Consider the following 17,351-nt stretch of genomic DNA (forward strand, 5'->3'; position numbering starts at 1 on the left):
TTATAAAAATGCCTATTATAGATGTTTATTCAAGTGATGAAAAAAAAAAAAAATCACGTCATTGACCCCGTTAATATCAGTTTTGCTACACAGACTCTGTGTTCCAACATCTCTCATTCTGCCTGGATGTTTGTAGATCTTTTTTTCTTCTAAAATTACTCTTTCAGACTTCATTCAGACATCTCACTCAGATTGATGTGGGTTAAATAAAAGATATCCAATGCTATTTTTGATGGATGATGTAACCTTGAGGGGGAGGGACAGTTTTAAAGCTTCTCTGCCCAGCTCTCAGCATCTTGAAATGTATTCTGATGGAGTTGCTCAGTCATGAGACTCTCCTGTGTTTAGGGCGGCATGATAAATCTTTTTATTTCATTTTCCAAGACACTGGACAAGTGCATATAAGAGTAAAAGCGGGGATGTCCTTGACCGCGCAATTTATAGTCCATGTGGCTGAGGCGAAAAAGCCACGTTTTACAGTTCCTGTCAAGATGCAGGTTTTTGGTTAAAGTGATACGTGAAGATGGGAAGAACTGTTAATATTGTCCTGCGTGTAATTCATCATCTTCACATTATAGTGTCAGTCTTTGTGGATGTCTAGTTTGGTAATGTTGTTATTGATCAGACCATCCATATGGTAATTTCCCTAATATCGTCAAGTACATCAGTATTGTTTTAATTCTCATTAATGAAAGCGATAGAGGAATGGCTTTTCAAAGCGCATGGCTTAAGAGGGATGCTAATGGATTTAGAAGGTGCTGTAAAGGGATGTGTAAGTCAGCTTTATGATTGCCTGGTGTACTTGTTGTTGATTTGGTCGGGTGGAAAAATGAATAGGAAATCAATGTCAGGCGAGGAGGGTTTTTTTTCTACCCTGAAAGACTTTTAAAGGTACAGTGCCGTGCTTAAGTAATGCACGAAAGGCTGATTAGCTCCACAACAGTCTCTTTCTTTCTTTCTTTCTCTTTTCTTTCTTTCTTTCTTTCTTTCTTTCTTTCTTTCTTTCTTTCTTTCTTTCTTTCTTTCTTTCTTTCTTTCTTTCTTTCTTTCTTTCTTTCTTTCTTTCTTTCTTTCTTTCTTTCTTTCTGTTAAAAGCATATATATATATATATATATATTTGACCAAAGTAGTAACTTATATAGGGGATAGTTTAAAAATCTGTCATTACTCTCTCTTTAAAAAGTCAGTCATTTTTTTTTTTTTTTTTTTTTTTTTTTTAATATCATCTTTTAACCTAAGAGTGAGTAAATGATGACAGTATTTACAATTTTGGATCAACTGTCCCTTTAAAAAAATAACGTATCATTTCTGCATCGTACTGTCCTCATTCTCACAGTTTAACACAGTAGCCCTGAACAGACAGCATCCACCCAGGCTTCACTAATGATAAAGTTGCCCATTTTACAAAAAAATATATATAAAGTGGGCGTCCAATGAATATTTACCATGGTTAAGAGCAGCCAGCCTTACTGAAGTGGGGCTTGTAATAAGATGCCCACCCTCAGGGCTCTCGCAAGCTCACTAAGGCTTCATATGATGGCAGAACGTCTCCTCTCATGCGTCAGGCCAGCAGTGGTCACGGCAGTCCCTCTCCTATCCCCTGCATGCTGTGATCACCTTGCAGAATAATAAAGTTAGTGAGACCTCACTGCCTCCTCATCAGCACTGGTTTCACTTTCTTTTCAGTGCGTATTTATTAATTTATTTATCTTAATTTTCTTTTCTTTCGTTCTTTTTTTCCCCCCTCGTTTTTTTAATTTGCTGCTCTTTGAAGCCTGAAAGCAACTCGAGAGGAGCAAACAAAGATGGGTGAGTGCCAGGCGGAAACTTATGGCACCATTCCTGTTCCCTCAGCTCGACAGAGGCATAGCCTTTAAAGAGGGAGAGGCGCACCTTCTGTCACTGATGGTGGGAGGGAAGGAGAGATAGACAGAGAGAGAGAGAGAGAGAGAGAGAGGGAGGGAGAGGGTTTCTTTAGTCAAGAGTGCTGTCAATGTGGCTCATTTGCACAATTCTGCCACTTTCACCTCTCTGACCTCCTGAGACTCTATCGTGTTGTTATGTTGGTGCATGATGCTCGGTGTTTGTGAAGGGCACGTCTTGAGGAACCCGAGATGCGTTCATCAGATTTCAGTTGTGAAGGAGCCGCGCGTGACTTGGCCGAGATCCTAGATTCATGTCGAATTTCTCTTGCTTTATGTCGCCCATTAAACTATTGAACTATTGATGTTATTGGTGGAGAGGATTTAGTCAAGCGTGTTAAGTCGAGGAAGATTTCTAACTTCTTACAGTTGGAGGGAGAATACTTAAAGCTTAATTTCACCTGACCCTTCCGCCAGCAGGCATAACAAATGTGCTCTAAAAAGAGAGAAAGAGAGGGAGAGATAGAGAGAGAGAGAGAAATGCGGCATTCTGTTCACAAAGCAGAAAAAGGACAATCTTTCCTCCTCCTCTTGTAATCCTACTTTCACTCAGGCTGCCGCTAATAAATATAAATGTTTGTGATTAGCATCACGGCGGCACAGGTGCATGTTTGTTGCGAGGAGAGGCATGTTCATTAATTTTCAGCGATGAAAAGTGCACTGCGCCATAAACACAGAGTCCAAAAACGCATGGGCTGATAAATGAACGCACAGATTGTTAATGTACCATTGTATGGCTGAGCCTCCACAAGCTTAAAAAAAAAAAAACACAGGGCCCTCTTGCCAAATCAGTGCTAGCTGGAGGTAATGTGCTAGCGGCCCCCTTTTTCATGGGCCAGATTACAGAGAATGAAGCTTTAAAACTGTTTTGTGTGACTGAGTGTGTGTGATTATACTTACACATAGGATATAAGGACTGTAGAGACAACATAGCCTCCCCCCACATTTGCCTTCCCATCTGATCTTTTGCCACCATGTGGGCAGTAATTAGTTTTTTTTTGTTGTTGTTGTTGTTGTTGTTGTTGTTTTTTACTGAAATTTACTGTGGAGTTTGGCTCTTGACTGTGTGGATGGATGATTAGATGGATAACCTGTTCTCTGGTTTGGCATGTCTTAAACAAACACCTAAATGTAATGTGAAAATGTACTTTTATGTGTATATTTATATATATAAAGAGAATTACAAGAAGTTTAACATCATTAATGGAGTACATGAAAACATGAAAACAGCAAGGCTGTTCACGTTTAACTACAACTGTAAAAACGACAGCGCTCGGAGTGAGAAAATGCTGCTTTTCTTCAGACCAAGAAAAAAAACAGAATCTGTTGAAAATGGGTTGTTTTTCAGTCACAGCAAAAATGTTTTATTAGGGGACCGCTGAACACCTGCCTTAAAATGTCGTTTCAACATCTCCCGAATGCCATTTTGCTTAATTGACTTGGAAATGGCCCAAATGTATTGCTGAATGCAGTCTAATTAATATTAATAATAAATGCCATTATTAACATCAAAGAACATCTGGTGCCCCTGTTTACCCACATGCCTTATATGTAGCACATTTTGCGGCTGTTTCATCTCACAAACAGAAAGGGGGTAAACACTTTTTGAATTTAGTCTTTATTTATTTATTTATTTATTTAAATTCTAGTTTGCCTCCGTGAATTTATTACCTCATTGACACGCAGGTCAGCGCGTACCGCCTGCAAGCGAGAGGGCTTGCTCTCATATCCAGTGAATCTTACAAACGTTTGGACAGGTTTCCCCCCCTTCCCCATGGGCAGGACTTGGTTGCGGTGGTACCATGGAGGGTTCAGGGTCCCTGGTGTACTTCTTAAAATAAATAAATAAATAAGTGCTTGTGCGAGCATCTGTGCCAAGGGGCTGCATTAGGAGTTTTGGCCACCATAAATCAGCAGGCTAAATAACTTTAATCTAAAATTTCATTAAGTAGTCCTTGTCAGGTAGTAAAAGGAGGGGATAATGCAGTGGTGTTTAATGATAATTGGTGTTTGGTTAATAAATTCTGCGAGTTCCGATTACTTTCTAGCAGTCGGCGGAATGCTAGCCTCAGCAGTGTAACTAAACCTCAAATTGATTAACTCGCCTGAACCAGACTGTTCACAAAGATGGCACCAGTCCAAATCAAAAAAGAGAGAGTGCAGTGTGCGCATCAGCCGGATGGTGTTGTGTTGCTCCAGCGTAAGGAAATCAGCTCCCCCCGGGCGCATTTTTAAAAGCCTAATGCCTTTCAAATGATGTCATCACATTTTACCTTCTCTCTCTCTCTCTCTCTCTCTCTCTCTCTCTCTCTCTCTCTCTCTCTCTCTCTCTCTCTCTCTCTCTCTCTCTCTCTGCTTTTTACTATCTAAATCCAAATGTTTTTCTCACATTTTCCTCGGGAGCTACAGAGGAAGGAAGGTCAATGACTGACTGGGGCACGTGACACATTATTCTAATGGATAGGGGAGACATCTTGTGTTTTTATGATTGTATCTTTTTTTTTCTGTTTTCTTTTGAAAGTGATATGCAAGTAATCAGAACCACATACTAATTTAGAGTGGAAGTGTGATTGTGAGAGATCCATTAAAGGTGTGTGTGGGGGGGGATATCGGGGGGCCGGGGGGGGGGGGGGGGGGGGGTGTCATAGTGGGCTTTGTTATTGTTTGTTTTTTATTAGTAGGATCAGGGTGTGGTCCATCTGGAGAGATTTGAGATGTTGTACACACACACACACACGAGACACATGAGCATACAAAGCTTTTATAGGTAACTCTGTTCTTTATTATCTCTCTCTCTCTCTTTTCACATACAGACAAAGACACACACGCACACACACACACACACACACAACATTTCATGTCACTGAGACAAACATATTTACCAGCTTACAACAACTCACCAGCTTCCATAAACGTGTGTGTATGTCAAAGAGACAGAGCAGACAGCAGGGTGAGCGACACACCTCCTCCCAGATGGCTTTTCCCAGTGGCCTCCTGTCCGCTTCCAGTCTATTGTTCTGGCATGTTCCAGAACGCTGGTCTGGTAAAACCCCCTGAACACCTCGCTTACATGTACAGTATGTACCGTTTACTGCCTCGTTTTGGTGCAAGAAACTCAATGGACAATGAGATATGGATATTGATATGTTGTGTCAAGAGCTTGGAGATGCTTTTTATTATTGGTTACGGCAGCAAAAAGCTCATAAGCGAATCCAGTGGTCGATGAAATATTTATGGAGATGGAGATGATTGATACTAGCGTAGTCTCAATAAGCAAGTTAATCATAAATTACAGATGTAACTTCATTATCCCCATGTCTAATTATTCAGACTGTAAACATAAAGGAATGCTGTAGCATTCCATAATGTTTTGCCTAGGCCCTGGACTAAAGAGTTATTGTTTTCAGGCTTAACTGGATAATATATGAAGGCCGTGGCTCGCTTGTGACAACCGTTTTAAAGCTGTGTCTCTTACAGATTTTTCTTTTGCATAAAAAAGGGCTGAGAAATGGAAAATCAATATGCAGAAAATAGTTATAGGTGGTGGGTTATCGAGAATCTCTCTGTTCCAGACACCCTGGGCCGAGAGATGATGCGTAATATATGGGGTGACCTTCAAATGTCATAAATGTGTTGTGCAATAAACTGTCAATATTTGTGGTTATTTGGTGCAGGATGACTTTTACAGTAATTGGAACAGCCGTATTAAAAGCTGGGGAGCAGTCAGCTGATTAAAGACTGCCCTGCTGCCGTGTGTGTGTGTGTGTGTGTGTGTGTGAAAAGAGAGAGAGACAGATAATAAAGAACAGAGTTACCTGTAAAAGCTTTGTATGCTCATCTGTCTGTCTGTCTGATGTTACAGTATGTAGGTAAGCATGAGAGCGACATGACTGATTGTTTACGTTAGAATCTGGATCTAAATGAACACTTAATATTGTGTGTAATGATTTGCTCTCAAATACCACATTTATACTTGCATATACAATACATGGTGTCTATATGAGTGTATGTGTGTGTGGTTGTGGGACAATAACATCCTATCTATTCGCTAAAAGCCTGTCAACTTTGCCAATAGGAGTAATATTTGTAAGAGTCTGGGTACCAGGCTAAAGTGGGTCAGAGTCGGTGTTTGTGTTTATTCCGTTGTGAGTATATGTTTGGGTCAGAAAATGGGGGCACGCATCACAATGTAACGCGTGTAGGCAAACCGGAGGCAGCAAATTACAGGAATGTGATCAGTCACAAGAGAGAAGGAGATGCTGACTTCACTCTTTCTTTTTAACTTCTCAAATCTCATTTGATTCTTAAAAGAGGGTAGAGAAATGAGGAGAAGAAAGCGCAGAAAGAAAGAAAGATTACGCTTACAAAAGCTTTTGATTGAGGCAAATGGTTGCTAAAGTGGGTTGCGCCATTCAGACGACGTCTCTCCCTACACACACATCATATCATGTGTAGGCGCAGAAATAAGAAAGCATTTACCTTTTTTTTTTTTTTTGCACTGTGGCTGGTCACACGCTCACAGACCTTCTTGAGCTAAAGTAAAGGCACAGAGCCAAATGCCTTTACAGGGATAATTGTGTTTTTAGGGTCAGAATGTGTGCATATGGGTTACCCCGTTATAATTTTTTTATTGATTATTTTGAGTTGCATATTTTAAATCTTTTTATTTATTTTATTTTTTTGATTAATTAGTTTGGGGGGTTACAGAGTTAATAATAAATAATAATAATAAAATAAAGTAAATATAAATGCGCACGGTGGGAAAATGTCTACTTCTCAAAGGACCTGACCTGGTCTTGTATCACATTAACTTAACTGGAGTGTCAACTGCTTCACACAATATGAGATCCCCCTGTAACTCAACATGGTGTAACACTGCTGACATCTCACATATAAGCATAGTGACTAATTATCTCCAAGTGTGGACTTGTTGACACTCTTAGACATTATTGGTGTGACAATTGCTCAATCAGAGAGGCCCTTCGTTATCACTGTTTCCCATCAAGCTCCCCGCCGACGTCACCTGTCAAAACCAGGGCGCCACGGTGAAACGAAGACCCTGTTGCTGACATGGCTGTTTCCTCTTTTTTCCCCTTTGTATTGTTCATTTCAACACAATCTGCCATATGCTTCCCACTACAGATGATGAGAGGTTGGATAAAACGTTGGGACGTGAGTGTACTTGGGTGGGGGTCGGGGTGATATCTCTAAAGAAAGCTTCTGAACTGTCAGCATTCTGTCAGGTTGTGGAGGGTGGGGAGGGGGAAGAGAGGTGCATATGAACTCATTGATGTGTTTGGCTTTGTGTGGCGTTAGCAGATTTGGGTGGCAAAACCTGAAAGGATGAAGAACAACAGAAGAAACAAGACGGGAAAAACCTCTCTGGCATGTTGCTGGTTTGAAGTGAAACAGAACAGTCGTTGACTTCTGTCTTCCTCTGTTTCTCTGTTTCTTAGATGCCGGGGAGGAGATGGCGAAACCTGTGAGTGCTGTCCAGCCCCCCACTACCCAGCACCGGGACAGGAGTGTGGGTTCAAGCATAAAGGACTGCCCCTACTGTGGAAAAACTTTCCGCACCTCCCACCATCTGAAGGTCCACCTAAGAATACACACAGGTGAGCGAGAAGTCCAAAGTCCATGAAACAAATTTACTGCATTTTAGGCTTTTACATTCATTTCACATCTATATAGTGACATACATGTAAACCTAATCACAGTTTTTCCTGGGGTAAAATAATGCACATTTTACACAGCCCATTTAGTGGAATTTAAAACCTGAGCCCATAAATGAACTTCAGGTATGTGAGGGAGGACGCCCCAGCTCCAGCAGAGTAATGATGTGAGCAGTGCTGGTCCAGTGGCTGTCAGGAGACCCTGCTGCTGTTCCACCCAAGAGCAAGGCTGAGGCTCACTAGCAGGCACAGCCGCCCTAGTTAACATGCGGGATAACCAGGATAAGCACTCAGAGGTCACCTTAGATTCAGCACACTGCTGTCTCTGTTTATGTATACGAGAGTAAAAAAATGACAGCCTTTTAATATGTGAATAATAAATAATAATTAGAAGAAACAATAATAATAACAATAATACACTTTTTTTAAAAGGTTTACACTTAATACTTTTAAAACACATATTATAAATATTGTTATTGAGTACATTTTCTAATTTCTTAATTTTTTCCTTCTCTGTTTAGTTCAATTGTAAATGTTAATACAGTACCTGTCAAAACTTTGGAAACTTTACACGTTTTTTTTTATGTTTTTGAAAGAAGTCTCTAATTCTCACCAAGGCTGCATTTGTTTAATCTAAAATACAGTAAAAACAGTAATATTGCGAAATATTAATAGAGATTAAAATAACTGTTTTTTTTTTTATTTGAATATATTTTAAAACTTGTTCATTTTAAGCATCAAAATGTAATTTTCAAAATCATAACTCCAGTCTTCCGTGTCACATGATCCTTCAGAAATCATTATAATATTTATCCGATCGGTGCCATCACTCTTCATTTTTAAATCAAAGCTTAAAATATATTTTCTTATTGTTTTTTTTGTTTTTTTATGAATTACTTAGTTTTGTGTTTGTTATTTTATAGATTGTAATCTGTTGTGTTTTTATTTGAGTATAATGATCTGTACAGCACTTTGGTCAACCCTGCGTTGTTTTTAAATGTGCTTTATAAATAAATAATGAAATTAATGCTAATTTAACGCTCAGGTAACATTTCTTATTGTTATTATCAATGTTGAAAACAGTTGTGCTGCTAAACATTTTTGTGGGAATGGTATAGTATCAACTTTTTTGATTTTTCAGGATAAATAGAAAGTTCATTGAACATCATTTATTTGCATTCATTACATGTATTTATTACATTTATTAAAGCATTTATTAAATTGAAATCGTTTGTAACATTATAAATGTGTTACACACAAAAAAATAGGTTAAGCAGCAAAATTGATAATAATAAATAAATGTTTCTTGAGCAGCAAATCAGCATATTAGAATGATTTCTGAAGGATCATGTGACACTGAAGACTGGAGTAATGATGCTGAAAATCCAGCTTTGCCATCACAGGAATAAATTAAATGAAATTTGTACATGTATTCAAATAGAAAACAATTATTTTAAAATGTAATAATATTTCACAATATTACTGTGTTTACTATATTTTGGATTAAATAAATGCAGTATTGGTAAGCATGAGAGACTTCTTTCAAAAACATGAGAAATTGTAACGTTTCCAAACTTTTGACATATCCCGCTTCTTTCCTTAACTGTAAACTGAAATCACTCGCAGCTCAGGGAATCGATGGTTGCTATTTTTTTCTTACGTGTATGCAAGGACGAGCCGAGACCACCCAGATGGTATTTGTCCCACTTAATAAGAAGCACATAGCTGCGGTATTCTGGAGCATTACGGTTGATTATAAGGCATGCTTAACAATGGAGCTGATGTGTAACTCTCTTAGCCAGCAGTATTTTCATCTTCTGTTATAACAGAAAGCTCAGGAAATAGTATTCATTTTCAATACAGTACTCATAGGAAGTCTGCAGATCACTGTCATCTGCATTTGTTATTATCTAATATGGACTGTGAGGCAGTTGGAAAGAGTGATTTCCCTTGAAATGACTCGAAGAAAGAAATCGTTAAACCGTTATGCAGCAAATGGCTAGATAATGCAGCACATACAAGAGTGTCAAACATACATGTAATGACAGGCAGTCACAGTAAAGTGTTTAAATTTTCTTTAAACAGAGGGGTTAAGGCTTTGGACATGCTGGTTATGTCCTCCTAGCCTGCAGAGATGCGGATGGAGTGGGGAAATATGTTTCTGGCTGAGGGAGGTTGAGTTATGCCTGCTCAGAGCAGGGGGTAAGGGTCCCCAGTAGGGCTGTATTTCAGCCGAGAGGAAACAGAGGCCCTCGTCCCAAGCCTCCGTTAACTCACTCACTCCGCTCGCCGGGATGGCCCACGTGTGTGCGGTGTGGCCAGAGCGTGTTTACACACGGACGCTTCACTTTCTGTCGATGCAGCAATTTACACGAGCCTTGATGTACTTGCAAGATGTGTGACTCTTTGCTGATCGGTTATAGGTTTGTCATAAAGATTCCTGGCTGACAGACGTCTGAGATACAGCGCAGGTCTCGGGTTGCTCTGCTCGAATAATTTACAGGAACAACAGGCCCTTCCAATCAGGCTGAAACTACAGCATTGACATTAAACAAATATCCTGCCTTGATTTAAAGCAATCAGACATGCGGATGACACAAAGCGGGCCTCAATCCCGATTCCGTTATCCCATCACAATAGCGTTGCTTACTGAGGAGGCCAGGGCATTGTGCGACACAATGTTAGATTAATGACTCTCTAACGTCGGCTTGAAAGGAATGAAGTGAATTTAAATTTCTCCAAAAGTTAAAGAGCTAATGTTACAGTATTAATTTCCTCTCCAACAGTGAGCGGGAAAATATCCATTAGTGAAATTAAGCACAGTTTTCTAGGTAGCTAACATTGTGCAGCGTATAGTGTGGGGCCACAGCTAATGAACACTGCAGTGGGTGATATTTCATTATACAAATTAATGCTCACATTTTAATGGGAAAGTCACATAATGAATCTAGGCTTCAGTGACAGCAATTAGAGACACAGATTGTCCCCTTCTGGACAAGGCAGTATTTAGCAGTAAGCAGCTGTAGATAAAAAATAAAAAGGTCCTTGCTCCTGACAATGGCTACGCATAACTTGAGGCTATAGGAGAACCAACATGCCAGACGAAATCACCTTTGTTTGAAGAGAGACAGAGGACAGACAGGCATCGCCCGTGCGAGTTCACCTTGGTGATTGGGAGCCATTATGCATCTTGAGCAAGCCTTGGATTGAACCGAGGAGAGTTGGCTCACACGGCTGGATGGACGTTTATGGTTGTATCTAACAACATTTTGAAGGTTTCCTTTGAAGAGGGAGAGAGAGCGATTAAACTCAGGTCTGTGGTCAGTTGCTACTGTTCCAAACCATAAGCATTGTAAATTACAAAGGTCACTCATCAGACTCCCTGTAGGAAATCTGATGGTTGTACCACCGAGTTTTTGCCTGGTGCATGGTTTTGCGGTTTCTTTACGTTCTTTTTTTTATTTTTGTTTTTGTTCTCTCTGGTAATGCTTATTTGCTTACTACATGGTGAATTAGATCTCTAAAAGTCTTCATGAAGAATGGAAGGATTGAAGTAATGGGCCATACAGTAAGGGGTGATTTAAAATGTAAATAGAAGTTGTGGGTACTACGTGGAGGGCTTGAGAACTCGAACACCTTGACATTCTTGTTTCTACATTTGGCATAGATAAAGCATTGCCTAAGGAAGAAAAAAACATCTATTTTTTCCAGTGCAGTCAATCTCTCTCTCTCTCTCTCTCTCTCTCTCTCTCTTTCTATCCCCCTGTGGAATGCAGGCTGTCTTTCACCATTCTGTAAAGCCATATGGAAATTCATCTTAAAGTATGTCATATCTATTAACTATTTTAATTGCCCTTCTGTAAAGGCTGTGGGTGTTTATTCTGAACTGTTACTATGGAGTCATGACAAATCACACAAATCCATATGAAATCAGTTTGTGCTGGACTTCTTAAAGTGTTGAGACCGAACGCTCTCTGTTAGAAGTGAACTTGCGAAATGATAATGGATATGTACAGCTCACAGTGAGAGGTCTCTGTAATTTATATAAAGCCTGTCACACTATACCAGATGGCAATTTGATATGTATTTTTTCCTCTCTATTTTTATTAACACAGTCCATCAGTAATAACTAGTGAGCTTTGGAAACTTTTTGAGAGAGTTTTGCACTCTCTCATTTCAAAAGATGAAAACTAATAATCTCTTTACCTCTCTGCCTTGGCGATCCATTTTGTTTCCCTGAGGTTGTGTTGTTTGTGTGGATATCAATTAAAAGTGGATTAACGGGTACATAATGACCTTTAGCAGTAAATTGTGTGTAATGTTGCAAGGCAGGATACAGTATATTCCCCAGATGTCACACATGCCCCTGACGTATGATGGAGCAGATGTCTTACTGAGCCCAAATGGTGCACAAAGAACATGCCACACGCACAGAGACTTACACAGGCACTTGAACACACACTCACATAAACATACAACCAGCGATAGTGTTCACGTTTCAAAACAATATATACGCATAATAGGCCTATCTCGACTGGTCTGAATTATAGTTTTAGCATTTCATAATTTATTAGCATAATATTTGTTTTTTAATTAAAATAAATGTAGATGTTATCAGTATTTTCATGAGCAGACGCCCAAGATGGGGTGGAGAAAAGCAGATCACTCTAATTGTACTCTAATTTGGGGTACAGAATATCATTCCTTCCAGTTAAAGGAACTGAAAATGATCATTTGCATCAAGGACGTTTCCTTATTGAATCACACCAAGCCTCTGTTATCCTGCTCAGAGGATAAGCACTTATTGGGTTAAAAGCTCATCTTGTATGATGCCTTTTGAATGCGCTTCAAACACTCTTGTGTAAAAGAACAAAAGACAGCCCTCTACCCCTTTCTTTTTTTTCTCCCCCCTGCCCTTCACTATATGTCCCTCTGTATATTTGTTCCTTATCAATATAGTATTGAGTTTTTGTTTGCAATCCTTTATTTAGGAAGCTGTGCAGTGGGTCTGCAGATCTTCCATTCTTTTTCTGGAATGGCGCCCTCCAAATAATGATAAATTACTTGAGCACTATGCCATTTGCTAATTATATCCATGATTTACTACAGAGCCAGACTTAAATCATTCAATTCAGTCTTGCGTAACAATGCAACATTTTTTCTGGGTTAAAAAATGTTTTCCATGTGTATAATCTAAGCGTTTATAGCCACACACACACACACACACACACATTGACAAACATGCTTTTATTTTCATTTTCCCATATCTCTCGAAACTCCCTCCCTCACTTTCTTTTTTCCACCTCGCACATCACTTCATTCCTGAAACATTACAGGGTCTCAAAAATCAAACCTTGCATTTAGTTTATTGCTTATTGATCTTATAAATCTAGCGTTCATTCCAAGCCTATTCTAATTGTTGTCAGAAAGTATTTTATATCGATATTGATTGGATCATGCAAATGCAATTTAAACTCTTTCTCTTGTTAAATGCTGCTCCCTTTTCGCTTTTAACAAGAATTCGTGTACATTTGCATGTGTTTCTAAACTGACTGCATGCCTTCTTTTACAGTAAATTTCATGCATTTTGTAATCCACTGTGTGAGGCTTCCTTATGAGGAATGCTCATGTGCACCACATATGGTGTGTTTATATCATTTAGACTATCTTCACCCTCAAATGAGGGCCTTTTATTTGGTGCATTTGGACTGAGGGGTCACAGTTGTCCTCCCGGGGGGAATGAAAAGCTTCTTTGGGGCTAGATTTATCCTCACAATGATAAACTGCAAATAGAGAATGTCCACAGAAAAGCTCAACCACCAAGGTAGAGACTTGACAGCAGACAAGGCCAGAAGAGAGACAGACAGTGAGAGAGCGAGAGAGACAGCAGCAACCAGCAGCACCACAAGCCTGCAGTTCCCCATGTGAACAGAGATAACATCCAGACAGTTTTGTTGTCAGTTGAAAATATGATCTCTGTAGTGGACTGAAGGCACCATATGGTGATATGTTTTTTATGGCGCTGACGTGAGTGATGGCTCACTCCTAGGAGCTGGATTGAGCTGGATCGACCCGTATTGAAACTCCTCCCTCCTCTCAAAAAGGCTGATGGACTGTTTACTAAGTGATAAATGTGGTCGAACGCTGCAGAATGTGAGATTTAGAGAGGCTTGACGTAATCCCTGACATGATTCCTGTCAAATATTTACATGTTGTTTTTCATTTTGCTCTTCTTCTGACAGGTGGAACAAGCCCAGGGTTCCTGCTGAGCTTGTTGGCACCTATATTATTGTTGCTGTACTGACATCAGCTCCTGTCTGTCTTTGTTTCTTTCTATCACTCTCACTGTAGGTGAAAAGCCCTACAGGTGCCCTCATTGTGACTATGCAGGCACTCAGTCAGCTTCTCTGAAGTACCACCTGGAGCGTCATCACCGTGAGCGGCAGAATGGAAGCGGCCCCTCAACCAACCACCCTCCAACTGCTGAACACAAGGATGACCATGGCAAGAACAGCAGCGGCAGTGGGGTCTTTGCTCGTCCTGATGTCCTTCGCGGTGTGTTCAAAGGCATGATGCCCTCTGGTCTTGACTTCAGAGGGGGTCAAATGCTCCCACACCAGTGGGCTCCACCAGGAATGCTCTCACCCAGAGACAGAGACCGTGAAAGGGAACGCGATCGCCACGGACCGGGGCCTGAGCCCACCACAGATAACATAAAGAGTCCTGAGGGACCAGCCTCTGCAGGGGACAGTCCTGCCAGCTTCTCCGACCTGGGCCGGGCCTACCAGAGTATGGTGGGAAATGGAGTCAACTTCCAGGGCTCCCTGCAGGCTTTCATGGACAGCTTTGTCCTCAACTCCATGAAGAAGGAGAAAGAGATGAGAGAGAGTCAGCTGCATGGCCAGCACTTTAGCCAGGAGAGTGCCGAGGCCAAGAACAAAAGAGCTAGTGAGGCCAACCAGGAAGAGAATCCCACCAATGATGTCAAACCAGCTGAGGGTGGCCGCTCCCAGTATGAGCCTCTGGATTTGTCCGTTAGACCTGAAGCAGGGTCCCTCCCTGGAGCCTCCATCACCATCCAGGACAATGTCGCCTGGCATGGCTGCCTCTTCTGCTCCTTCACAACTGCCTCTGTGGAGCTGATGGCCCTCCACCTCCAAGCCAACCACCTAGGTAAAGGCAAGTGTGGCCCAGGCAAAGATACTAAGGAGCATCTACTGGGAGAGCCTTCCCATGCTGGCAAATCTACTGGCTTGGCTCCTCTACCACCAGGCCTTCATCACCATGAGGGAGCCCTGTCCAGGGACAGAGAGACTGAGTCTGGGGATCTGAAGGGACAAGCAGGCTGGTCCAACCATCTGGAGCAGCCCCCGCATGGAGCCTCTATTGGAGCATTCTCCAGTGACTTCTACAAGCCCTTTGGTCATGTGTATGATGGCTCTGCTAGGGGGCCTGTTGGATTCCTGGACCAGCAGCAAATTCAGCTGAATGATTTGGGTGGTCAAGGCCCTCTGGACGACCTATCCGACAAGGCATCTTGCAGCGAGCTAGAGGCTTCCGAGGAACATGGTGGCCAGTCTGAAGAAGATGAAGTGAGTCGTGATAAATCGTTGCCCAACCCCACTGCTACAGAGAGGCATATGCGTTCAGATGACGAAGAGGAGCCTGGAGAAGAAGAGGAGATGGAGATGGGTGATGCTGAGGAGGAGGATCGTGGATCCATGCAAATGCTTCCTGAATCTCCATTGTCAGGGAAGGACATCCAAAGATGCAAGCTAAATATGGGCCCCCAAAGCTCTGGGCTTTCTCCTCCTCAGCCTTCCACCCCTGAGAGGCAGTGGCAGCAACAGCAGGCAAGCCTTGGTCTTCTCTCCTCGAGCGCTGGTCCTCCTGGCCTGGTAAAGCCTGATCAGGCCCACTTGGAGCATCAGATGAACATGCTATCTGTCCTGCGGGCCTACAGTTCAGAGAACCTTGCAGCCTTCAACGGAGGCCTTGGCGGTGGCTCCAATGGAGGAGGCAGTGGCACCAGCAGCATGAAAAGAAATGACCCCTCTGGTGAGTATGACAACATTAACCTCTTTTTTTTTCTTTTTTTTTCATAAATCAAATAACAATGACTTTCAAAATGACTCACTGTTATACAGTACATACACACTCTTTGGCAAGTAAACACATGATATGTACTACATTATGAGCAGCACATCATCACTACAGAATCTACTATTTCTTATTTGTGAACCAATTACAAATTGAGACATTTGTTCTATGTTTCCCTCATTAGTCAGAAACACACCAATACAGAAACTCTCTAAAGGAGCAATATTTGCTTTTGAGTGATTTCAACCTTATTTCGGGCAAGTTTAGAGACCATCAGGATGACAAAGTAACATATTAATCTTTATTATATTGTCATTTTACAAGAGCTCCAGTCCCACCCTCTCTCCTTCCCTCCTCTTTCTGGGAATAAGGGTGTCTGCTTTGAAGCAGACCAGGAGCTGATGGTCCCTGTGTCATCTCTAGCACACAGAACTTAACTATCTTAGCTTTCATAAAGGCCTCTCCCAAAAGCCCATTACTTTATAGCAGCCCGGGATCTATGGCCTTGTGAAAAATGATCTGTCAGCTTTCATGATTCTGCTAAGGTTACTGGTGCTCCTTGAGACTACTGTGGTTCACACTGCCCTTTCTGTAAATTTGGTGATAAAAAGAAAAATAGAGTAACCATGAATGAAAAAAGAGAGCAAATCTCCAAGAATTGAATTTGTAGTTTGGTTTGGGCAGCTGTAGTAGAAAGTAAGTGTGTGCCACAGCCTTTAGACGTCTTTTTTAAGGGTATATTTCTTACAGTTGAAAGGTTGCTTTTGCTGAAGTAAAACAGTTAGGTAATAAAACGTATGTGTCCTCCATTTTCCTTTTAATTTTAATATATTATTCATTAAGGAGACGCTAATTTTCAGTTGAGATAGGCATTCTTAGTTTGGTGGTTTACATTGGTGTTATTACTTGTACTCTGCAAACACAGAGGAGCATGGCAGACTTTTTTTTCTTTCTTTTTTTTTTGCTCCCAGTAAAACAATCTTACTGCAAATAGCTGTAGGATTAATCAGGAGGGTAAACTAGTACTGCAAGTATTTTTTAAACAGACAGTACTGTTTTATTAAGCTGCTTCATTCTCACAAATCTTAATACTTCTTGTTCCTTTAATTTGGAATGATCTAGCTGTTCATTTAAGACGGCTTATTTGTATTGTGCTTGATTAATAGCCACACATTTATCACTGAATTGGATGAAACAAAATGTGTATAGATGTCAGTATAAGTAATTTGTTTAGCAGTAATTATTTTATTTTAAGCTATACTCTAAGCTGTGTATGTATTATTATTTTTTATTTTTTTGTGCCATGCCATTTGGATCTCTGTTTCACTGTAATATTGACCACAAGTGAGTCAACCACTAACACTCACGTCAGCTGAACTAGTCGACGATGTGAGTCAGTTATGTGGAGAAAAAAAACTGGCTAAATATCTAGTCATTCATAACCTTGTAAAAACATGAAAAGTCAATGAGATTAACAAATATTTGTGCAGCTGTTTAATTCAACATAGTTGATAATTTGAAGTATCAAAGTAAAATAAGACCATAGTGTTTAGTTTTTAGTTATTGCATCATCTATCAAACAAGAGAATTATACAACATAAAGAGAAAAGTGAAGTCCCCCTCCCCCCTCCTTCAAAATGGTTTACATTAACAATT

The 17,351-nt window shown here is 40.7% G+C and overlaps 1 protein-coding gene across 8 annotated transcripts in view; it reads left to right on the forward strand.

Annotated features, from left to right (window-relative positions):
• znf536 (zinc finger protein 536) overlaps positions 1-17,351 on the forward strand; it is a 193,308-nt gene that overhangs the window by 124,666 nt on the left and 51,291 nt on the right. For all 8 annotated transcript variants that reach the window (XM_056248487.1, XM_056248491.1, XM_056248493.1 and 5 more), the window contains 2 exons: positions 7,380-7,538; positions 13,947-15,653. In XM_056248487.1, coding sequence (XP_056104462.1) covers positions 7,380-7,538; positions 13,947-15,653 — 1,866 coding nt within the window. The remainder of the gene's footprint in view (positions 1-7,379; positions 7,539-13,946; positions 15,654-17,351) is intronic.

This window comes from Rhinichthys klamathensis, unplaced genomic scaffold (assembly GCF_029890125.1).
Source record: "Rhinichthys klamathensis goyatoka isolate OS25496 unplaced genomic scaffold, OSU_Roscu_1.1 h1tg000055l_1, whole genome shotgun sequence".
Lineage (NCBI taxonomy): Eukaryota > Metazoa > Chordata > Actinopteri > Cypriniformes > Leuciscidae > Rhinichthys > Rhinichthys klamathensis.